The sequence below is a fragment of the Phocoena sinus genome, chromosome 2 (genome assembly GCF_008692025.1).
Source record: "Phocoena sinus isolate mPhoSin1 chromosome 2, mPhoSin1.pri, whole genome shotgun sequence".
Taxonomy (NCBI): domain Eukaryota; kingdom Metazoa; phylum Chordata; class Mammalia; order Artiodactyla; family Phocoenidae; genus Phocoena; species Phocoena sinus.
Genome location: NC_045764.1, coordinates 137,738,548 through 137,763,695, shown reverse-complemented (window position 1 = coordinate 137,763,695; position 25,148 = coordinate 137,738,548). Strand labels below are relative to the sequence as shown.

The 25,148-nt window shown below is 36.7% G+C and overlaps 1 protein-coding gene across 1 annotated transcript in view; it reads right to left on the bottom strand.

Annotated features, from left to right (window-relative positions):
• Positions 1-8,002: 8,002 nt before the first annotated feature.
• SLC38A6 (solute carrier family 38 member 6) overlaps positions 8,003-25,148 on the bottom strand; it is an 86,884-nt gene continuing 69,738 nt past the window's right edge. The window contains exons 9-16 of the mRNA XM_032621480.1: positions 18,575-18,640; positions 18,267-18,320; positions 16,202-16,281; positions 15,754-15,854; positions 10,367-10,491; positions 9,097-9,241; positions 8,896-8,990; positions 8,003-8,707 (exon numbers count right to left, since the gene is read on the bottom strand). Coding sequence (XP_032477371.1) covers positions 8,627-8,707; positions 8,896-8,990; positions 9,097-9,241; positions 10,367-10,491; positions 15,754-15,854; positions 16,202-16,281; positions 18,267-18,320; positions 18,575-18,640 — 747 coding nt within the window. The 3' untranslated portion in view covers positions 8,003-8,626. The remainder of the gene's footprint in view (positions 8,708-8,895; positions 8,991-9,096; positions 9,242-10,366; positions 10,492-15,753; positions 15,855-16,201; positions 16,282-18,266; positions 18,321-18,574; positions 18,641-25,148) is intronic.

The following is a 25,148-nucleotide window of genomic DNA, read 5'->3' as shown; positions in this document are numbered from 1 at the left end:
GTATGCCAACATTTGTGTGTGTGCTTGTATGCATGTGTGTATTCTATATAAACAAATGGTTAAATAGGTTTGGAATATATTTGAAAGGATACAAAAACTTGTAAGAGTGGTTGCTTTCAGGAAGGAAAACTGGAAGCTGGGCAGAAGTAGGAGGGAAGCAATTTTGTAAGTTTTGAATTTGTACCATGTGCATATTACCTATGAAAACAGAAAATATATTACAAGATACTAATGATCTATACCAAAAGAATCATATAAATAATAAGGGGTGGGTTGGGTGGAGAATGAAGTATTTAAAAGGTGGGATTTGAGCTGGGTCTTGAAGAACGGAAAGAATCTGGACTGACAAAGGAGAGCAATAAGGACATTCTGGGTATATATGTGGAAGTCAGAGTGGGGAGAAGGACAGTGGAGGTAAAAGTGTGGAAGTAGGGTAATGAAAGGCAAATCAAGTGCCAGATAGCGAAACATTCAGTGTATAGTAGAAGGTAAGTAAGAAAAAGATAAAATACAGTTGAGTAGATGTGGGAGGGGAATGTGGAATTAACGTGTTGGGTAGCAGGGAACCACTATAGGCTCTTGAGCAGGGAAATCATATTGCAAAACCAGAATTCCAAGGAGATAAGTAGACAGCAACAGATGAAATGGACTGGAAGACACACCTCTGTTAGCAGGCTGACGTGGCATTTCAGTGGTTGCCCATTACAATCATCTGAGAAGCTTTTTTTTTTAATTTTTAAAATAGATATTAATGCCCAGGTCCATTTAATTGGTTTGGGGTGGAGCCTGGACATTGTCATTTTTTAAAGCACCCCAAGTGATTCTAAAGAGCTACCTGGGTTGAGAATCACTGCAACAATCCATGCACAAAGAGATGAAGGCTCAGATTCAGGTGCTGGCAGGACGCTCGGGATAGGATGAAAGCAAATCTAGGAGACATTTCAAAGGAAGAACTGATACGGTGACAGACTGGAGATGAGTGAAAAGATATATAGTCTGTTAGATTCCTTTATGTATTCATTCAACACATATTTATTAAGCCAATCCCAAGTGCTAGGTACCATTCTAGGGTCTAAGGGTTTGGTGATGAACAAGACAGATGACTCCCAGTTCTTAAGAAACTTGCAGTCTAGTGGACACAGACAACAAACAAACATGCAGGTCTAACAGGGTAAAGTTAAAGCATGACTGTATGTTGGGGGCAGCTTGTTTATATTAGACTGTCAGGGAAGACCTGTCTGAGCGGGTGATATTTGAGCTGAAGCTTGATGAAGAGGAGCCAGGCTTGCAAAGGTCTTTGAAGAGAATGGTCTAACTAGGGAAAACGCTTAACACATGGGAACAAGCTTGGTGTGTTCAAGGGACAGACAGGCCTGTGTGCTGGAGAAGAGTGAAAGACAGATACTAGGTGAGGCCAGAGAAATGAGTAGGTACAGATGAAAGAGAACCTCGTAGGCCATGGCACAGAGAGATGGGAAGCCATGAGAGGAAATTAAGCAGGGCAGTGACATGATCTGATTTACATTTTTAAACAACTACTTTGGCTGCACTGTGGAAAGAGATTGCAGGTGGCAGGGATGAAAGCAAAAAAACCAGCCGGGAGGTTAGATTGAAACAGTGGGGCCACTGACAGACATGGGAAAACTGTGGAGGGGGACAGATTTGAACATGTTGAGTTTGAGGTTACTGTGTGGCATCCAAGCAGAAATGTCCAAGAGCAACTAGAAATATGAAGAATAGGTGAGAATTTAAGTTATACCTACTAACTTGGGAGATTCTTCCAGGGGCTCTGAAGAAAAGCAGGTTGGATTACACTACAGGAATAGAAGAACTTCACTGAGAGAGATTAATAATGACTTGGAAGAAAGGTTTCTAGTGGTGGGTCGGAGGGCTCTGTAGTTAGTCTTGTGTCACTGAACTTTTTCATCTGTGAATGGGATGAAGAAATGGCAGGACAATGAAGAATGCCAAAAAGCAGGGAACAATACCTGATGTACTAGAATCAAGATTCAAAAAAGATCTCACCTGCTGGAAGGACGAGCTGAAGCTAACAAGATGATATTTTACAGATATATAGATGGATAACAGGTGTGTGTGTGTGTGTGTGTGTGTGTGTGTGTGTGTGTGTGTGTGTGTGTGTATGTACATGAATATATGTATGTACATGTGTCTGTGTGACCTGGAGCTTTTGTTGACCACATACTTTATAAGCCTAAAGTGTAATGACGTGAAAAAGCTGATGTAAAATAAGAGTATGTTGATAATATTTATTATAAAACTTCAAAGATTATTTTCTGGGACAGAATACATCAGTAGTGAAAACAAACCACATTAATCAGGATTATTTCTAGAACACTATTTTCTGATCAGGCTGCTGACTAGGTGGCGAAAGCAGAGAAGGGAGAAGGGATACGTGGTTTGGACAGTATGTGATCTGAGGAACAATCATGTAATGAAACTGTAGGTATATTCAATTCAGGGTTTAACAGAGAATTTGAGCTTTTCCCAAACATCATATAATCTAACTTAAAGACACAAAGTATATTTCCCCTGGTTAAGAGAAAACTCAGTCTTCAAACATTGAAGGTCTTCAGAGAATTAAAGTAGCTTGTCCAAAATTAGACAGAAAGCAGTAGAGTTGGGATTTGAACACAAGTAAGTTTGACTCCAATATCTTTAATATACATATGTGTATATGTGTATATATATCTGTGTATATAGAGATACATATAAATGAAATATGTATAATTTTTCCTTTGAGTTAATCAGTTTCACTTATCAAGTCTATCTGAAAAGGTTCAGTCAGAAAAATCCAAGTTGTAGCTAAGCTTTTCTTCAGGCAAGAAGTGTGCCTTATTTACCTTCACACCTTTAGGACCAGCAAGACCGGTTAGCTGTTTGCTCGGTGAATTAGACAGCCCCCTTGCTGGTGCTGTGTATCAGTGCACTGATCAACACGAGATAAAACACATACACATTCAAACAAGTGGGAAGCATTTCTCTGCATGTCTTTTTTCTTTATAGCATTTCAAATTACAACGCCTTTTAATCCATCTGTCTTTTTTTCCCCTGGCAACTCAATTCCCCTCTCCACCATTTACTTTGTCCCATAGGCAAATAAACCTCTCACTGCTACCTGTCCACCTGGCCATCAGCTAAGATGAGCCTTCCTGCTCCTCGTGCTCATCCTGATTGACAGCCTGGCAAACTAGGACAGTGGATCATGATAGCAAAAATGTACATCAGATTGTTTAGAAGGGGTGAGAAACAAAGAATTCTGATTGCAATGAGGAAACCACATCCACAATAACTTATCCTTCATCAAAATGTTCTTTTCCCATTTTTCCTACTTCATTATGGAAAGACTATATATAGGAGGGTTATGGTAAAAAGATGAATAAAGTATGTGTTTAAATTAGAAAAGCTAATTTCTCATTCTATAGAAGGTTCTGAGTTCTTAGACCAAAAATTACGATACCTAAAATTCAGGCAGAGTACTTTGCAGGAAACAAACTATGTTTCCAATAGGGTTAATTCTAACACAGCCACAGAGTACTGTCAATATGCCAAGAAGGAAAACAGGTTAAAATTAATGGTTTGAGTCCCTCTGTTTCCAGCATCTATTTCCCATCTCTATATACCATACTGGCAGTGTCGCCAGTGGAGACAGCCCCAGCGGAAACACTCTCCACACCCAGCTCTCTCTAGTAACCTGATCCTGCAAATACACAGGGCAGAGGATGCACAAGAGAAAAATCTGTTTACCTTAAAAAGAGATCTTCCACTTTCATTAACATCTCATACAGTGCTCACCATTTTATTTGTGCTCACATAACCTTATTCCTAGGCTCTAAAATGAATCATTTCAGGGTCAAATGGTTATAGCCCTTCCACCAATGGCAGGGAAATTCATATTTCATATACAAATGGTATTGATGCAAAGGATACCCTAAGAAAGAAGTGAATCTTTCCCAACTGATCTCTGCTCACTTCACCCACCACCGCTTACCCCCAAAAAATGGGGGAGAAAAAAATTCTTAAAGGTGGATGCTTTATATGTAGGCGAATATAGAACATGAGATTTTGCAAAGATGAAAATGTTTTTAGCAGCACACGAAGGCCAATGATTAGCTCATAACCCATCTAAAGGCATGTGTAAGGTTTACCTGAAAATGGATGGTTTATTTCTGCTTTTCCATTGGTGAGTATACCAGGGTACTAAGCTTAAATTTAAAAGGTGCCGGATAAGCTGGGACAAAGTGAGAGAGTGGCATGGACATATATACACTACCAAATGTAAACTAGATAGCTAGTGGGAAGCAGTCGCAAGGCACAGGGAGATCAGCTCGGTGCTTTGTGACCACCTAGAGGGGTGGGATAGGGAGGTTGGGAGGGAGATGCAAGACGGAGGGGATATGGAGATATATACATACATATAGCTGATTCACTTTGTTATATAGCAGAAACTAACACAACATTGTAAAGCAATTATACTCCAATAAAGATGTTAAAAAAAAAAAAGATAGGTAGATTGAAAAAGCCTAGGTGGTAAAGCAGTTTTAAGAGGCTTAAAAATATCTAATTTATCTTAAAATTTTTTGTAATATCGATTCTAACAGATTCTCTCTTTCAGAAATTATTCCTCATAGAATATAAGTTTTGCACTATAGTCAATAATTTCTGTTCTTACTATAAAACATTCACATATGAATAGTACAGATGTACACTTAGTAGGCTTCTCGTACATTTTAATATAGCAGCCAATTCAAACTCATTTATTAACATTATTAAAATGATTTTAAATTAAGCATAGGTAACTTTGGTTTAAATAAAGTGCATACATGGTGGTTACATTTATTTTCAATTATGTAGTAATTCTGGAACTTAGGCACTGTGTCTGTACAATTTGTATTTTCTTATTATAATAGATTTCATCCCACTTGGCATAAAGAGAAAATAGAATTTTCTATAGACTGGAGTAACTCCCTAGAAGCCTGTTTTGGATTCATAGAATATTTGGTTTAGGCAGAAAGAAAATACACACAACATGTTCATTTGAAAATGACTAGTCACACTTGGTATTACTCTAAAGGTAAATATAATCAAGATATAAAGACATTTCTGGACCCGATTATTTTATTAAAATGTATAATCTTCTGTGATGTGTTTCTTCTGGTTCATACTATTATATAATGATTTTAATTAAAAATAAAAATGTTTTTCTTTTATTAAAAAAAAAAAGTGCCATGGTAGGAAGAAACACTAGAGTACAGAAGGAAACAAAGCCAGAGAGGTTGGGCTAACCTGGTAACTTGCTACCCATCAAACGCCAGTTAGGAATTTCCAGAGAGTAGAGAATCTATGCTACTTTCAAGGCTTCAATTCTAAACCTAAATTGTGCTGAATTTCAGAATCGCCTTCTAGATGGAAAAGAAAAAACAACAACAAAGGTTTCCAGACCTCGGGTGTTTAAAGGGCCTTCACAAAGTAAATCAACCTACTGCTGTCTTGTTTTCTCCACAGCCAGACTGAAATAATACAGCGTCAGCAGAGGTGTGAATTACCTCCATTCACCTTAATGGAGTGTTAACTTCAAAGGCTTGTTTTAACCATTTAAATGCTAAGCTCATGAGTAACATTCTGTTAAAAAAAAAAAGTACAATTTAAACATTCACCCTCAACATATGAAAGTAATTTATATTCTCAGCACTTCATCTTCTAATTTAGCAAACAAGTCTCCAAGTGTTAGAAAAATATAGATTTTGTGCTTTACTTAGTTTTATTTTAAATAGTTATTACCTAATAAATTATGAACATTAAGCCCACAATAAGAAGGCCTGTATTTCCCAGGAAAAATGCTGAGGAGTACTTGAACAAGGTTTTATTCGAAATCCTGATGAAGGGGGCACTGCTTTTACCAGTCATCTTACTAGCTTCCTCCAAACTCATAGGGAAAGTTATGACTCCAAACAGGCAACTAGATAAGGCAGAATATTAAAGTAAAATAAAAATAAACACCTCTCCAAATAATTTCTTTTGATATTAACTAAGTTTCATGCAGCGTTCAATAGGTTTGCCAAACCTCCCATGATCCCATCCCACGAGCAGGTGACAAATGTATTAATTGATGCCCACCTGTCATCACACTTAACATCTGCCCCAGGAGGCATCCTTGCATCTGTTGCATATTTAGGGCTATTTTGGTATTAGCAGTTAGATTTATTTTAGCAGCTGAACACCTATTTGTATTTGGATCTATAATTTCCCATAGAAATGTGGGAAAGCACTAAAAAGAATGCACATGGGGGCAGTTCTCCTGTGAGTGAAGGCTAGAAAACGATTCTAAACATATTAGTTGTGCAAGATGGAAGATGAAGAAATTCCATGTCCTTGTCTGAAAGCAACTTCATTTTACAGGTCTAGATGAAAAGATGGGGAAAAAAAGGGGATAAACATCTAATTTACTAAGAGCGCCTATTTTGGTCTGCACCTAATTTATGCAAGGTCATTTAATCCTCTCAACACAACCCTGTATAATTGGTATTAACTCCATTTAATACCTATGTGAAAGTAGAGGTTTAGAGAGGTTAAGTGGTTTGCCTAAATTCACTGAGATTTTCATCTAAGTCTTTCTAACCCCCAAACCTGGACCTTTTCCATTACACTATGCTGATCTCAAGTTGCCAAAGAGGAAACTTAACTCAGTTGTCAATTTTTCAGCCCATTTCCTAAGTGGGAAGCAAGGGGGCACCAGCAAAAGTGTGCATTTCCATACATGCAAATTGGCACTTTGCATGTAATTCTCTACTTTACATGTGTGCAGGGGTGGGATTACATTTTTACTGATACACCCTGGCTTTGGTAGGCTGCTAACAAGGTGCCCTTTACAAGAATACTCCCTGGGGCAGTAGGGGAGGGAGGCACCTAGCTCCTGGTTTCCAACCAGGAATAAGCCACATCAATGCGAAGACTGGAACGATCTATAACCTCCAAACAAAGTATGATATAAATCATCAATATTTGTCTCTGTTCGCCAAGTAGAAAGTCACATGTTTTAGTGACAAATGAGAAAGCTCAGAGCACTTTCAAATCCACAGCCAGTCATCACAGCTCTATCTCATACTGCACGACAGAGGAAAATCACAAAAGTTTCTTAGGATTTGGAGTCAGGGCAAAATACCAAGTGAAATAATCCAACAGTTTTGTTATTGGTGACTGATGTTGACATTAACCTACGAACTAAAATTCAATTTTGTATATAAACAATATACTGATTTCTTTAAAAACAAAAAAATTGTCTCAATATATTTAATAACATTAAAAACTTCTCTGTGAAAGATGTTGTTAAGAGAATGAAAAGGCAACTCACAGACTGGGAGAAAATCTTTGTGAAACACATATCTGATAAAGGATTGGTGTCTAAAATATACAAAGAATGCTTAAAACTCAACAATGTAAAAACAGCCCAATTTTAAAAATCTGAACCTCACCAAAGAACATATACAGATGGCAAATAAACATGTGAAAAGATGCTCAACATCATATGTCAATAGGGAAATACAAATTAAAACAACAATGAGATACAACTGCACACCCATTAGAATGGTGAAAATCCCAAACACTGACAACACCCAATGTCGGCAAGGATGTGGAACAACAGGAACTCTCACACATTGCTGGCAGGACTGCAAAATGTTACAGCCACTTTGGAAGGCAGTTGGGCAGTTTCTTATAAGACTAAATATTCTACCATACCATGCAGCAATTGCTAAAAAATAGTCTTTGGTATTAACCCAAATAAGCTGAAAATTTCTGTCCACACAAAAGTCTGCATACAAATGTTTGTAGCAGCTTTATTCACAAATGCCAAAATTTGGAAGCAAACAAGAGGTCATTCAACAGGTGAATGGAAAAACAAACTGTGGTACATCCATACAATGGAATACTGTCAGTGAAACAAACTGTGGTACATCCATACGATGGAATATTGTCAGTGATTAAAAAAAAAGAGCTATCAAGCTATGAAAAGACACAGAGGAAACTTAAACGCACATTGCTAAGTGAAAGGTTAGATACTATATGATTCCACCAAATGACATTTTAGAAAAGGCTCATGGGGAATGCTCATGGTGTTTATGGAGACAGTAAAAAGATCAGTGGTTGCATCAAAAGTGAACCCTACTGTAAACTATGAACTTCAGTTAATAGTAATGTATCAAAGTTGGCTCATCAAGTATAACAAAGGTACTTCACTAATGCAAGATGTTAGTAATGTGGGACACTATGGGTGTGTTGGAATGAGGGAATATATGAGAACTCTCTGTACTTTCTGTTCAATTATTTCTGTAAACGTTAAAACTACCCTAAAAAATAAAGTCTGTTAATTAAAAAAAGACCACAAACAAAAGATGCTCAACATATTTAAGAGCATTCTGAGTTTCTTATTTTGATTAAAACTGCTATGTCTACTTTCCCCTACCGACTCCTGTTTTGTTCCGCTTTTCTGTCAATGTTTGCAAAACTGTTAGGCCATATAAAGAGGATTCATCCAAGGTGCCTTCCAGAATAATTCCTTTTTGCATTTGGAGGTAAATTATTCAGCAAAAGACGTGGGAAAATATTTCTTTCACTTATTAATCCAATTAAAAATAATGAGTGCTAAACTAAAATTACCAACCAAAATACCAAAGATGAGCAAAACAAGCGCCTGTGGAAATAAGGAAAAAAGATAAAGAACAATTAGAGCATTATTTTAAACCTTCACGTGCTCCAATAATGTACATTATAGTTCAAAATACATTAACTTTCGTAAGGTAGGTAAAATACTTAATTATAAAATGACAAGTTATTTCTTAAAATAAGATTCTTAAAAGAAACAAACAAAAATCAACCTACCCCAAACTTTTTCCATGAGAGAAAATCCTCTCTGCTCAGTTTAAGATGAAACAGTCCTGGGAACACAAAAATCAAACATGTTGATGTACTGGAACCTTAAAGTGGGGAGGAAAAGAAAATAGTATTGCCAGATTCAGATGTGAGACTGGATGACAATTTAATCTATTTTAGAAAATGGAATTTTTGAAATAGAAAACTTACCAACTACACCAAGTACATTCCTAATGTCAGGAACATATATCGCAAGTAAAACAATGATAATATTGAGAGCTATAGTGATCAAAGAATGGCGAATCCATGAGAATGGAAAATTGGAGAAAAACACCATCATTAAAGCTTTCCTTGCCCGTATAACAGAAAAAGATTTAAGCAAAGAGGAGGTAACAAAGCCAAACTACTTGCTTAGGGAAACACATGTATGGTACAGTTACCATAATATTCTTGCCCTCTAAACCATTTAGATTCCAAAAATATGTCATAAACTATTACTGTAGGGTATTTATTGCACAAAAACTGAGAAATATACCTATCTGTGTGAGCTTCATAAAAACTGTTTTGGTTTTATTCTTGAAAAAATTTTCACATGCAATTTCTTTCAGTTGTATAATTTTCAAAATTACCAACAATAACACTTTGTGAAGAAATCACAGAGTATCATTTTCATGAAATTCAACAGATAAAAGAACAAATGGTTTAAAACAGAAAAAGAAGTCATGGCATGATAAAGAAATACCATTTGCTGTTTTATGTTATATTACCTGTTTCACAGCATGTAAATGTGAAAACTAGTTCATGATGCTCTCTACTGCTAAGGCGGGCAACAGGCAGTCCCGTCCCACAAGCATTTACCCAGCCCCCGCTGCAGTGGCCCCAGTCTTAAGGAGCTCCCCGTTCAGGGGCTCAAGTCGTCCACTAGAAGCATCTGTACCCAAAGCCTATGATTCCATTCTCCGAGAAATTCTCAAGAGTCTTACATATGGCAACTAAATGCCGAGTGATGATCTGCTGTGCCCCTTAAACTATAACTCTAGAGCAAATAAAAGCTGTGACTAAGATTAGACTAGAACGTCTATGTGAAAATAAATTTCCAATAAACTAGAAGGAGCTTATTTTTGCTGACTTGACTTTTTCCTCTTCACGCACATTCTTTTGAAAACAGAATACAGAATTAAAGGGGGTAAAAAACCCCAAAAAACTTTAGAAGAACTATAGTCTCTAAATTAGAAACAATGCTGTGGGAGAGCGTAAATCTAAACTAAATCTGAAAAAGCACAAATTAGTTTAGCGGTTCACTGTTATTTTTGTGCTTTCATGGGGCCATAGGCAAGTATGAGGTCTTTGATCAATTACTGGACAAATGAATAAGATATACAAGACTAGATGTGATTCAAACATTCTAGTCTGTAAAGAATTAGTGTTGCCATATTAGGGAGCTGCTACACCAAGCAACAAAACCTTTAAGAGCACTTACAGGGAAGTGGATTAGAGGGACTGTCAAAAGCACAGCAAATAGTATGCATAACTTCACAGTCATGACGACAACATCATGTGGCAAGTATTTACTATAACCTTGTAGTAATTCTGACGCCACACTGTCTGCAAATTTAAAAAACAATAATAAGGATCACATTATAAACTACTAAGATGTTAATAACAGTAACATTATTTTCCTTTGCACAAACGGATCTTAACAGATTTTGGATTCCCAGTACCAAATCCATCTCTGGCCTTTTTCCTATCCTATGAAACACAGAGACATTAAGTAAATATCTTCTGGAAACCTACAGTGTTTTCTTTTAATGAAACTAGAAACTGGCCCAGGCAGAATCTCTAAAATTATGACAATGAATATACATTTAAGAAAATCTCTTTAGAACTTTTCCATGATCTGAAGGTTTTGAACAACACTTTTATAAAGTGCTTTCATGTATACTACTGAATTTGGTCCTTATGATAACAATATAAGATAGGTAGCTAGGCTAAAAATTATTAACTGACTTGCCCAAGATCATACAGTACAAAGGGGCAGAGCTGGCAGAGCTGTGCTCCCAAATTGTTTTGATGCCAAAGCCTTTCCTTAATATTGCAATGTTTTCTAGGATCTTATAGTTTTGTGCATGCTACCTGCTTCATCAACATTTCATCTATAGATTCATCTTTCATAAAAGAGAATGCAGTGTTAGGGTAATGGCTTCCTTAGCAAGCAAGTGTGGTAGTCAGTGACAGAATCTGAACAAGCTGACCATGCTTTGCTCCCTGGTGTTCTTCTACCCTCACGTCTTCCTCACTCCAAGCCAGAGGAGGGCTATTAAGAGTGAGAGTTCTCAAGAACACTCCATATCACTGCCTTGTAGGAAAAGATGAGTTTGTACTTAAAATAGAATTGTGGTTTTGTTGTTGTTGTTTTTTGGTTTTTTAATTTGAGACCATACGGTTTGGAAAAGTCACTTTGGAGAAAATAAAAAAACAAATCAAATACACCTCTGTTTTCAAATACTTTAAAATTTAAAGGGGAGATAAGATGAAGACACACACATATAATAGAAAGTGTGTAAACACAGACACACTTAAGTGGAAGAAGAAGGTCTAAACAAAGAGCTATGGTGATTCTGAACAGGGAAAGATAACTATGGCTTTGGGATGAACATGAACGAAATCCAAGAAGACTTGAGAAGAGTCATCATGATATAGTGAGCAGCAGGGTAGTAGAGGGGCTTGAATTCTGCGATCAAACAGACTAAGATTCAAATCCTACTCTTACTAGCAAACTTCTCTGAGTTTTTACATTTGTAAAATGTGGACAATAATATACTGACCTACAGAGTTACTGTGAACATGACATGAGTTAATGTATGTGTGCTGACATTCAAAGATGTGGGGAAGAAATTCTCTCTGGTAGCAATACGCAACCAAGAAAATGAGCAGCCCAATAGCACTTCAGAGGCTGAAAGACTGTGTGGTAGAGAAAAGAGAGTAGTGGGTGATAAGGCTGGAAATGCATTTAAGACCAGTAACAGAGCTCTTCTTAGGGTCTGGACTCAATCTGGTAGGCCACAGAGATGCAATGACTTCTGAAGAACAGTGCATTATGACCTGAACTAAGCAGGAAGACAGATTGGAAGAAAAAGAGGCCCAAAACAGGAATAACAGAAGGCTACTGTCATAACCACTGAGAGGTAATGAGGATTTGAACTAGGTTAGTAATAATGGAAATGGGATAGAAACTAATTGTTGAAAGTATCAAAGACATACTTGATATAATGTGGGACTAATGGACCAAATAAGAGATTAAGAAGAGCCAGGAAAGCTGGATTCTAGTCCCAAATATGTGAGATACTTGTGACTCTTTGGAAAAATATAGCAAACTATTTTATTTCCACTTTCTGAATCATAAAAATGAGCTATTAACACTTACTGCTTAAGAACTTTGTAGACTTTTAAAGTGGTCTGGTTATTATGCAACATTTGGGTATTGGCCTGGTTTATCAGAGGAACACTTTTTATTCCTCACCTTATAATGGTTTAACATCTGTAATCAGAGCCAATATTATTAATCTAGGTACATACTTATTGGTCCCTTTAATCTGATAAAATTTAGATATTAACTAAGCCTTGAGAGCACTGAATGAAAGGATCCCAAGCAGCTCCAGAAGCCTGAAGAACTAGATTGATTACAAGTTCAAAATACCTGTTACATGTCTACTTTCTACTTTCCCAAGACAAAAACCTTTTTCCTGAGCCAGTCAATTCTGTGTTCCTAGCTGAGCCTTATGCAAGGGATAGAGTACAACACACTTCTCTGCATTCAGACAAATCTCTACAAATCTCAGGAAGAACCTGATGGTGGTCTCTGCAAGTTATATCTTCTCTTGAAGTCAGGAGGCTGCCCTGTTTAATACACACTGTCAAACAGGGGATGAAGTTTATAAAGATTATCACAGAGTAACAGAAATATCACTGGATTAATATTCAGGAGACATGCCACTAATTGTGAGACAGGTCACTTCACCTTTTAGACTTAAGCTACTCACCTATAAAATGAGTTGAAGGCGTTAATTTGTGACAAGCCCTTCTGATAAGGTCTCAAGCTCAATCAGCAATTTCTGTAAGACTGAGAGCTACTGCTATTCCAATAGAAATATACCGTAAAAGACTTTCAACCCAAAAAAGAAACACTGTGAATAGCAAATCAATATCTGAATCTTCCGTCTTTGGAGAAGGAACTTTTATATCATTCTTTCTTTCTTTCTTTCTTTCCTTCTATCTATCTATCTATCACCTACTTACCAGCCTACCATGTGATTTTCTTAGATCTGTATATCTGCATTACATAAAGCGTGGATATTCTAAAGAATCTGCATCAGTGGAAAAGGGCTAAGTCAGAGACAACAGCTTTACTTGATAACCAGGAAAATGCCTGTGTAGGAAACATTTCACGTACATGATGAAAATATTTAGCCTCTGTGTTCAGGCAAAAATAGATATAGATAAATAGATAGATATGCCTGGAGCTTAAGTGAGCCAGGTTTTTCCAAAAGTTCACTTTGCGAAAAACTTGGAATGAAGGGAATCTGGATTCTGTGGCATAATTCCTGAGGAGGCAGCACAGTAATAAAGGCATTGACTCTGGAGAGAGTCAGAATTGGATTCAAATCCCAACTCATTATCCATTAGCTGCAGGTACTGGCCAAAGTGCCCAACTTATCTGAACCCATATCTTGCAGAGTCGTCATAAGGACTGAGTTAGGCAAGGTATATAATAAAACACATGGCACGTACAGAATAAACGTTAGCTCAATAAATGCATCAGCATCCATCCTTCCTCCACGTCCCTTTCCATCTAAGTTTTCTTATAATTTAACATAGCTCCTAACATCTCGTGGTAATATTTTTGTAACTACTTTTCAGCTGTCCTGGAAATTGGTAGGCCATTTGAGGTTTCTTCCAGATAGCTCTATTGATCCATAGGGAAGAAGAGGTCCATTTTTTGGACTTTTTCTCAATTTTGGAAGATCCCTAAATATAATAGTATTTGTGCCAGGTGACGATTTCAATTTATAATATACAGCTCTTCTACTAAGTTTTTGCTGAATCCCAACAAAGACCCTGCTGTAGTATCTCATTGTTCTAGAAAAGCATCACTGTGCTCAACTCTGTACGAAGACAAACGCAACAACCAAAAATAGAGTTTATGCATTTCAAGAATTTTATTTCCTTAACAATGATCAAAAAAGTTTAACAGTCTGCTTTAACTTTCCTTGTAGTGTATCCATGCTCATGTTGGAAGTAGGAAGTAACGTTCTTCCGGATGGTGTGTACAGAGCTCTACCACTCTTATTCAACATAGTACAAAAATGCAAGAGCAGATTTAGATTCATCAGTCACCTTTATTAGTGTTGAAACGACATAGAGTTAGCAAGAAAAGGACTGTATAGAGCAATTATAATTGTCTCACACACTGAAAAGTCTAAGGTAATACACGGGTAATAATATACTGAAAAGTTACCATATTTAAATTGTTTCATTAATGACAGTAAGAAGAGAAGTACAGTGCTGAAAAAAGAGCACCTGAAATTATGAAATAATTGCAATAATAATGATAACAGTAATGATAATACACCACCAGCAGTAGCTCTCCTTTGTGGAAGATGGCTGTGTGCCAGATACTGTAACAGGCATTTTCCATATAACTTATTTCCTCTTCAATATAACTCTATACAATTATCCCTGTGTTACAGATTAGGAGATGAAGATAGCACAAGGTGAAGTACCCTGGTTCAAGGCCACACAGCTAGTTAGAGCACAGTGGTTTTTTGAATCATATTTGTTGGGTTTCAAAATTCATACTCTTTCCACTGGGCTTAGGAAAGGTAGTCATACAAGTAAATGTCCAAAAACTTGTCAGACCTGAAAAAACTCTGGAAGGTAAGCAAAGCACCATTACAAGCCATCGTGAATGTCTAAAACCTGAAACACATGCACAAGGCCACTGACGGTGAAATCAGAGTCAGAACAGCTAAATATCACAAAAGTAACAATAGCCATCTACCTGGAGCGTTGTTATAGGGGCATTCATAAACTGAAAAGTGTATTCAAGGATTTGACAAACTGAGTGCAGTTTGTTATAATGTGATTGTTTGCAAATTAAACAAGTGCGTTTGCAAATTTAACAAGAGAGCTTACAATTTTTTTTCTTGTTCTAGACTTTTAAGTTTTATTTTTTCTTGAGGTTCTTACCAGAAGAGAAAAAAACTCACCAAGCACATAACTTTTCAAAAGTAAATAAAACAAAATTTTACTTTTATTTTGTGAATTTAAAAGAATCCTTTAAAAATTTAGAGAGAAAGTTCATGGCAAAGCACAGAATACACACTGCAGAACTGTGTGAATTAAATCTAAAGGCAGAGGTCTCTGACATAAGGGTACAACTGTAGTCCAGGTAAAACCCTTTCCTTTCTCAACTTGTTCGTTTGCAATTAAGATGACTGATTCTCTCAACCTCCCAAACTGCTGAACTAGAGTCTAACATATTGAATTCTCAATTAAAAAAAAATAAAATCATTATTGCACTTTTTTTTTTTCTCGTAGAAAGACTTCAATGTTTCTAAGCCCGAGATTTTACTTGGGTGTTTAAGAAAATTTTCATATGAAGTTATCAATCTTGAATTTGATCCACCTTTTTAAGAGAAAGAAAATCAGTTCTTTAAGGCCCGTAGAGCCACCACAGTGGTGCACTGAATTCTGGCAGCCTGAACAAATTAACTTGCTAAAGAAAGGCAGAAACAAAGTCCATATTCAGGTGTGAGATCAACTACAGAACAATTTGTTTTGTCATCTATAATGAAATAATATACTTACCATAAAAAGTGAGGTACCCAAAGAGTGCAGATATAAAATAAATGAGAAAACTTAAAGCGATTGCTGTATTGGTTACGTGCTGCATCCTTTTCTTAGAAGGTCTAAAAGAAAAAAAATGGTAAAATTAGAATCTGTGATCTGAATTATATCTAAATAGATAAATATCTCCCAAGCTATTCAAAAGGATTCCTTAATCACTCAAGACCTAGTTCTCTAATAACTACACACTACAATTCTTGATCTGAAATTACTGCACAAAGGACTATGCTTCAAAGAAGCATTCTCAATTTAGAACTAAGTCTTGGTTGTATTGTTTTGTTTTAAACTAACACCTACAATCCAGTGGTGGGATGGAAGGATTCACAGAGGAGAATGTTATTCAATCTGAAAGTCCTAGAAGTAAAAAGACATACTAATACATTTTAAATATTCCAGGATTCTATAGTACCTTTGAAGTTCACAATATATGGGCAATATTGAGGTGTGGCAGAGAAATGAAAAAGCCATGGTTGGTATGGCATAAGCACTCTGAAAAATAATTTTTTTAAAGATGAAATTATTAAATGCTACTCTGTTGAAACCACTACTTCATTTGACAATAAAATCAGTTCTCCAAAAAAAAAATCAATTTAGTTAAATTTCTTTCATGTTTCATGAATCACCTGTTTATAAAATAAGAGGGTTTTTTTTGGTTTTTTGTTTTTAACGAGACACACAATTATGGTCCCCAGTAAATATTTTACTTGATAGCTGTATTGCCCACACTAGCGAAAATATTTCTTGGCTCTTCCACACCAGGTTGGTTTTACTACAATCACTGCTGCTTCTATATTGTATCAGTAAGATAAAAATAATTAAGGTAAGATAAATAACATTTAGGTAAGATGAAAAATAATAACATTTTAGAAATGATCTTATTGTAATTCTCAGTCCTTTCCTAATGCATGTATTAGGAAACTCAAAAACATCTTATTACCCTAAGCAGCAATAATAGTTAATGCTTTTGAACCTGCTTTCACCAACTCAATTCAAGTACCAACTTAATCTAAGAGAATACCGAATATATTAATCACATCTTAGCATCTATAACTAGGGTCTCTTTTGATGGGAATGAACATGATTTATTCTAGACCAACACATTCATAGAGATCCACTGGAATATATGAACAAAACTGTTGTTTTTTTAAAATTAGAATAGTTAAGAACCAGAGAAAGTTACAAAGCAAACAAAAGTTACCATCTAAATGAAAACACTGTCTTTACAAAATAGATGGTAATGATTTACTTTCTCTTTTCTACTCTAAAAAAATTTCTCCTTAACTAACTTAAGGCTCTTCAGCAAAAGAAGTTCCAGATGACTGTAGATCTATCTTCAGACACAAGGCCTCTTAAAATATCAGCGGAGAGCTGGCAGGAAGGAAAGCTGTAGCATTTCCCAAGGCTAGATTAAGAGAATGAAATTCAATTCACAAATTCTCTTTCATATACTGCTCAGTTTCCTGGCTTGTCAATTACCCTACCTAAATCTTTAAGGCACGTGGAGGCCTTTACCATGTAAAAGATGTGGTAACCTCCCTTGTGGGGCCAGAGAGACATTTCTCATTTAAAAACTGGGGAATAAGGGAGTTCCCTGGTGGCCTAGTGGTTAGGATTCCAGGCTTTCATTGCTGCGGCCCGGGGTTCAATCCCTGATTGGGGAACTGAGATCCCATAAGCTGCAAGGCACGGCCAAAACCAAAACAAAACAACAATGGAAAAGAACCCTGGGGAATAAAAAGGAAAATTTTGCATGGAGGAGTTATCACACTAAAATGCTACACTAATAGAGTTATACATGAGTAGTGGGGATTCTAGTATCTGGGACCTGCATTTTAGCAGAATCACAAAGTGTACATGAAGAAACCTGCAGCAACAAGGAACATATGGCTCTTTTAGAATGGTAAAGTAGAGATCATTCAGATCAGTTTCCTGTCTCCTCTGCTGATGCTCAGGAGCTTTTGCAGGCATTTCAAATATCCTAGCTCTCTCAGAGAAGGCAAGGGGGGACTTGGTCCTTCTGCCTCTGCTACAGGCATCATAAATTTCAACTTTGGAATGTCAGCCAGGAGACATATTGGCAGTGCTCAATTGCTGGTCCAATGATGAGGCTGTTTAGCCACAGACCAAGGTTCTACTCACAGGGGAGGAGTTTTTGATATAATTGGCTATTTAGCTTTACAAGTCCAGAGGGCAACAGGAAGTCTGTATGCACAGAGGACCTTATTGGCCAGACCAGACATTCAGTAAATCTGTTCTTTTAGGCAGTGGCCCATTTAAAACAGGCTCCATTTAAAGGCGTGCCAAAAAAAAGGTGGCCGTTTCATAATGGGCCACCTTCTGGTAAGCAACCCTATACTTAGCACTTTCATGAAAATTAGTTAGTTACAGGTAAAAGACCTAAGAGACACTGTTACACAAACCTCTTAAACTTGAAATGTGAAAAAACTAAAAGTATCTGTTAATAACTTACACACCTCTTTGGAGAAATGAAAGAGTTTTGGTTTACAAGCATCTGTAGCATTTGAAATCTGTTTAAGAGGATTGAGGGGAAAGAGAGAAACCAAAAGTCATTAAAAGTTAGAATACATCAAAAAAAACCAAGATGAATTTATTATTACTGGGCTTTCAAATAAAAATATTTCAAAACAAAGTTCCAAAATGCAATATAGCCATTACTTTTTTATTAATTAGGAAAAAAATCATTATTAGTCATATTTTATTTTTCTTTTTAGCTTAAAATAAAAAGGAAGAAACTGAAAAAAAAGCCAAACAAAACAATTACGTGGAAGTATTGCTCTACAGAATCTAATGTCAGAGGACAAGGGATGGACCATTTTTTGATTATTATCTGTAAGAATAAGTAGGATCAGATGATTTCTTACCAAATTCATGACAAGAAATTGATTTTAAATAGGTCAGTATCATTTCAATTAATCTAACACCATGCCAAATAATATGCTAACAAATAAAAGATTCTTTGTTCATGTCATTTTCCCTAGATAGAATGGGGCCATCATCTGACACGGGCACCTACGGTGTGGGACAGCATGAGGGGCTGCATAGTTGTTTGGTGGAGATCTCCCCCACTGAAGACTGAGAGCTTTCAAAACTCCAATAGTATCAAGGCATTAAAAGAAAATCCAACTCAGAATGGGAACATGATGTTTTTAGTGACAATAGTACAAGAATATGGCCATCTGTGGACCTGGCATCAGTAGCAGACAGAGAAATATTAATAGCAGTTTTGGAAATGGTCACAGGTAGATGCAAAGGGGGAGGCTCAGGGATTTCTGATGCATGAGCACTGGCCCTCCTTGCTTTTTTCAAACTTACATCACTTTTAGTGAATGTGGATGAAGCTGGCAAACGATAAGAGCACAAAGCTAAGGAACTAGAGCTGGTAAAAATGAATTTTTTAAAAAATTAAAAGAAATCCAGAGGGCTGCTATTTCCCAGAAACAATCAATGAAAATGTTTCAGGATTTTACTCTTAATTGTGGCCATCCTGTTCCTAGACCTACAGTTGAGTTGGTCAACATTACCACTGTTGTAGTTGTTTCAGGGCACATAATTACTCTGTAAATACTTGCTCTAGGCTGAAACCCAGCATTCAAAAGGGCAAGGGAGAATAAAGGAAGCATCTGTCCTTTGCAGAAGACCTGTAAGTAAATATTATACTATTCCTATTTGGTATTTATCTAGTTTTAGATTTTAACTAATTCAATCAAAATTTTACATAGTGATAAAACAAACCCAAGGAAAACATATACTTTTAGGATTAAATTAATGAGTCAACTAAAAAATTACTCTTATTTAAAACCCTCACCAAGAGAAAAAAAAAAAAACTGTAAGGGTAAACTGGGCAAGTTGCTTTTATATTTCTAGGTAAGTTTTCAATACAGAATAAACTAAATGGTCAACTTACCAAAAAGAAAGAAAAAAAAATCAAAAGCAATAATCTCACCATTTTTTTTTCCTGATATGTCTGCCCAAAAAGGATGAGGATGGGGTGGGGTAGAAGCAAAGTTGTTACTGGTCTCTCTGTTCAGCCCTGCTCCAAATTCAGCATCTCACATTTCCCCCTGACTAACAGTGGAGGCAGCAGCAGCAACAACCATTTACATTGTGTACCAGGTAGTTTGATAAGGTCGGTATGTGAGCTACCTCATTTTATCAGCTGTTATTACAAGACTTGCAAACCCAAATATTTCAAAACAGTGCTCCAAAATGCAAGAAAATGATTATTTTTTCATTAATCAGAAAATATCATTAGAGGACTGATTTTATATTAACATAAAATTCAGTTACTACAGCTAATTTCTCTGCAGAGACCCATCTCAAGCCGAAGTGACGTCCTATAAAGCAGAAGTACAGAACAGGAATGGAAGATACCTGACAACAAAGGGTAACAGGGAGTCCTTGCTCAAGTTGAAGGCAGAACACAGTAAGAAGATAAACTCAGGGGTTAGAAAGAAAGACAAAGGGAAATAGAAGATTAAGCATTAAAAATACTTGTTCACTTGCACAGGAGGCCCTTCCCTCTTCTCTCTGCTCCAAGTAATTCCCATCTTTCAAGGCTCAGCTCAAGTTTTATTTCCTTCCACATCTTCCTTTATTCTACCTGTTGGTGATCCTTCTCTCCTCTCAGCTCTTATGTAATCCCTATTATGAAGCAAATAAATCAATACTTAACTATGTATTGACTACATTGTTCTCTATTTTTTTTCTGATAAATTTATCTTATTTCCCTGACTAGAATGGCAGATCCTTAAGAGTAGTGTCCTCTGGTCAACAAGAGACCTCCCAGCTCCACATAATATTAAACGGTGGAAATATCCCAGAGACCTCCATCTTAACACCAGCACCCAGCTTCACTCAACGACCAGCAAGCCACAGTGCTGGACAACCTATGCCAAACAACTAGCAAAACAGGAACACAACCCCACCCATTAGCAGAGAGGCTGCCTAAAATCATAATAAGGCCACAGACACCCCAAAACACACCACCAGACGTGAACCTGCCCACTAGAGAGACAAGATCCAGCCTCATCCAGCACAACACAGGCACTAGTCCCCTCCACCAGGAAGCCTACACAACCCACTGAAACAACCTTAGCCACTGGAGACAGACATCAAAAACAACGGGAACTACGAAAGTGCAGCCTGCAAAAAGGAGACCCCAAACACAGTAAGATAAGCAAAATGAGAAGACAGAAAAACACACAGCAGATGAAGGAGCAAGATAAAAACCCACCAGACCTAACAAATGAAGAGGAAATAGGCAATCTACCTGAAAAAGAATTCAGAATAATGATAGTAAGGATGATCCGAAATCTTGGAAGTAGAATGGACAAAATGCAAGAAACAGTTAACAAGGACCTACAAGAACTAAAGATGAAACAAGCAACGATGAACAATGCAATAAATGAAATTAAAATCACTCTAGATAGGATCAATAGCAGAATAACTGAGGCAGAAGAACGGATAAGTGACCTGGAAGATAAAGTAGTGGAAATAACTACTGCAGAGCAGAATAAAGAAAAAAGAATGAAAAGAACTGAGGACAGTCTCAGAGACCTCTGGGACAACATGAAACGCACCAACATTCGAATTATAGGGGTTCCAGAAGAAGAAGAAAGAAAGAAAGGGACTGAGAAAATATTTGAAGAGATTATAGTTGAAAACTTCCCTAATATGGGAAAGGAAATAGTTAATCAAGTCCAGGAAGCACAGAGGGTCCCATACAGGATAAATACAAGGAGAAACACGCCAAGACACATATTAATCAAACTGTCAAAAATTAAATACAAAGAAAGCATATTAAAAGCAGCAAGGGAAAAACAACAAATAATACACAAGGGAATCCCCATAAGGTTAACAGCTGATCTCTCAGCAGAAACCCTACAAGCCAGAAGGGAGTGGCAGGACATACTGAAAGTGATGAAGGAGAATAGCCTGCAACCAAGACTACTCTACCCAGCAAGGATCTCATTCACATTTGATGGAGAAATTAAAACCTTTACAGACAAGCAAGAGCTGAGAGAGTTCAGCACCACCAAACCAGCTTTACAACAAGTGCTAAAGGAACTTCTCTAGATAAGAAATGCAAGAGAAGGAAACGACCTATAATAACGAACCCAAAACAATATAGAAAATGGGAATAGGAACATACATATCGATAATTACCTTAAATGTAAATGGACTAAATGCTCCCACCAAAAGACACAGATTGGCTGAATGGATACAAAAACAAGACCCTTATATATGCTGTCTACAAGAGACCCACCTCAGACCTAGAGACACATACAGACTGAAAGTAAGGGGATGGAAAAAGATACTCCATGCAAATGGAAACCAAAAGAAAGCTGGAGTAGCAATTCTCATATCAGACAAAATAGACTTTAAAATAAGGACTATTAAAAGGGATAAAGAAGGACACTATATAATGATCAAGGGATCGATCCAAGAAGAAGATATAACAATTGTAAATATTTATGCACCCAACATAGGAGCACCTCAATACATAAGGCAAATACTAACAGCCATAAAAGGGGAAATTGACAGTAACACATTCATAGTAGGGGACTTTAACACCCCACTTTCACCCATGGACAGATCATCCAAAATGAAAATAAATAAGGAAACACAAGCTTTAAATGATATATTAAACAAGATGGACTTAATTGATATTTATAGGACACTCCATCCAAAAACAACAGAATATACATTTTTCTCAAGTGCTCATGGAACATTCTCCAGGATAGATCATATCATGGGTCACAAATCAAGCCTTGGTAAATTTAAGAAAATTGAAATTGTATCAAGTATCTTTTCTGACCACAACTCCATGAGACTAGATATCAATTACAGGAAAAGATCTGTAAAATATACAAACACATGGAGGCTAAACAATACACTACTTAATAATGAAGTGATCACTGAAGAAATCAAAGAGGAAATAAAAAAATACCTAGAAACAAATGACAATGGAGACACAACGACCCAAAACCTATGGGATGCAGCAAAAGCAGTTCTAAGGGGGAAGTTTATAGCAATACAAGCCCACCTTAAGAAGCAGGAAACATCTCGAATAAACAACCTAACCTTGCACCTCAAGCAATTAGAAAAAGAAGAACAAAAAAGCCCCAAAGCTAGCAGAAGGAAAGAAATCATAAAAATCAGATCAGAAATAAATGAAAAAGAAATGAAGGAAATGATAGCAAAGATCAATAAAACTAAAAGCTGGTTCTTTGAGAAGATAAACAAAATAGATAAACCACTAGCCAGACTCATCAAGAAAAAAAGGGAGAAGACTCAAATCAATAGAATTAGAAATTAAAAAGGAGAAGTAACAACTGACACTGCAGAAATAAAAAAAATCATGAGAGATTACTACAAGCAACTCTATGCCAATAAAATGGACAATCTGGAAGAAATGGACAAATTCTTAGAAATGCACAACCTGCCAAGACTGAATCAGGAAGAAATAGAAAATATGAACAGGCCAATCACAAGCACTGAAATTGAAACTGTGATTAAAAATCTTCCAACAAACAAAAGCCCAGGACCAGATGGCTTCACAGGTGAATTCTATCAAACGTTTAGAGAAGAGCTAACACCTATCCTTCTCGAACTCTTCCAAAATATAGCAGAGGGAGGAACATTCCCAAATTCCTTCTACGAGGCCACCATCACCTTGATACCAAAACCAGACAAGGATGTCACAAAGAAAGAAAACTACAGGCCAATATCACTGATGAACATAGATGCAAAAATCCTCAACACAATACTAGCAAACAGAATCCAGCAGCACATTAAAAGGATCATACACCATGATCAAGTGGGGTTTATTCCAGGAATGCAAGGATTCTTCAATATACGCAAATCTATCAATGTGATAAACCATATTAACAAATTGAAGGAGAAAAACCATATGATCATCTCAATAGATGCAGAGAAAGCTTTTGACAAAATTCAACACCCATTTATGATAAAAACCCTCCAGAAAGTAGGCATAGAGGGAACTTTCCTCAACATAATAAAGGCCATATATGACAAGCCCACAGCAAACATCATCCTCAATGGTGAAAAACTGAAAGCATTTCCACTAAGATCAGGAACAAGACAAGGTTGCCCACTCTCACCACTCTTATTCAACATAGTTTTGGAAGTTTTAGCCACAGCAATCAGAGAAGAAAAGGAAATAAAAGGAATCCAAATCGGAAAAGAAGAAGTAAAGCTGTCACTGTTTGCAGATGACATGATACTATACATAGAGAATCCTAAAGATGCTACCAGAAAACTACTAGAGCTAATCAATGAATTTGGTAAAGTAGCAGGATACAAAATTAATGCACAGAAATCTCTGGCATTCCTATATACTAATGATGAAAAATCTGAAAGTGAAATCAAGAAAACACTCCCATTTACCATTGCAACAAAAAGAATAAAATATCTAGGAATAAACCTACCTAAGGATACGAAAGACCTGTATGCAGAAAATTATAAGACACTGATGAAAGAAATTAAAGATGATACAAATAGATGGAGAGATATACCATGTTCTTGGATGGGAAGAATCAACATTGTGAAAATGACTCTACTACCCAAAGCAATCTACAGATTCAATGCAATCCCTATCAAACTACCACTGGCATTTTTCACAGAACTAGAACAAAAAATTTCGCAATTTGTATGGAAACACAAAAGACCCCGAATAGCCAAAGCAATCTTGAGAACGAAAAAAGGAGCTGGAGGAATCAGGCTCCCTGACTTCAGACTATACTACAAAGCAACAGTAATCAAGACAGTATGGTACTGGCACAAAAACAGAAAGATAGATCAGTGGAACAGGATAGAAAGCCCAGAGATAAACCCACGCACATATGGACACCTTATCTTTGATAAAGGAGGCAGGAATGTACAGTGGAGAAAGGACAGCCTCTTCAATAAATGGTGCTGGGAAAACTGGACAGGTACATGTAAAAGTATGAGATTAGATCACTCCCTAACACCATACACAAAAATAAGCTCATAATGGATTAAAGACCTAAATGTAAGGCCAGAAACTATCAAACTCTTAGAGGAAAACATAGGAAGAACACTCTATGATATAAATCACAGCAAGATCCTTTCTGACCCACCTAGAGTAATGGAAATAAAAACAAAAATAAACAAATGGGACCTAATGAAACTTCAAAGCTTTTGCACAGCCAAGGAAACCATAATCAAGACCAAAAGACAACCCTCAGAATGGGAGAAAACATTTGCAAATGAAGCAACTGACAAAGGATTAATCTCCAAAATTTACAAGCAGCTCATGCAGCTCAATAACAGAAAAACAAACAATCCCATCC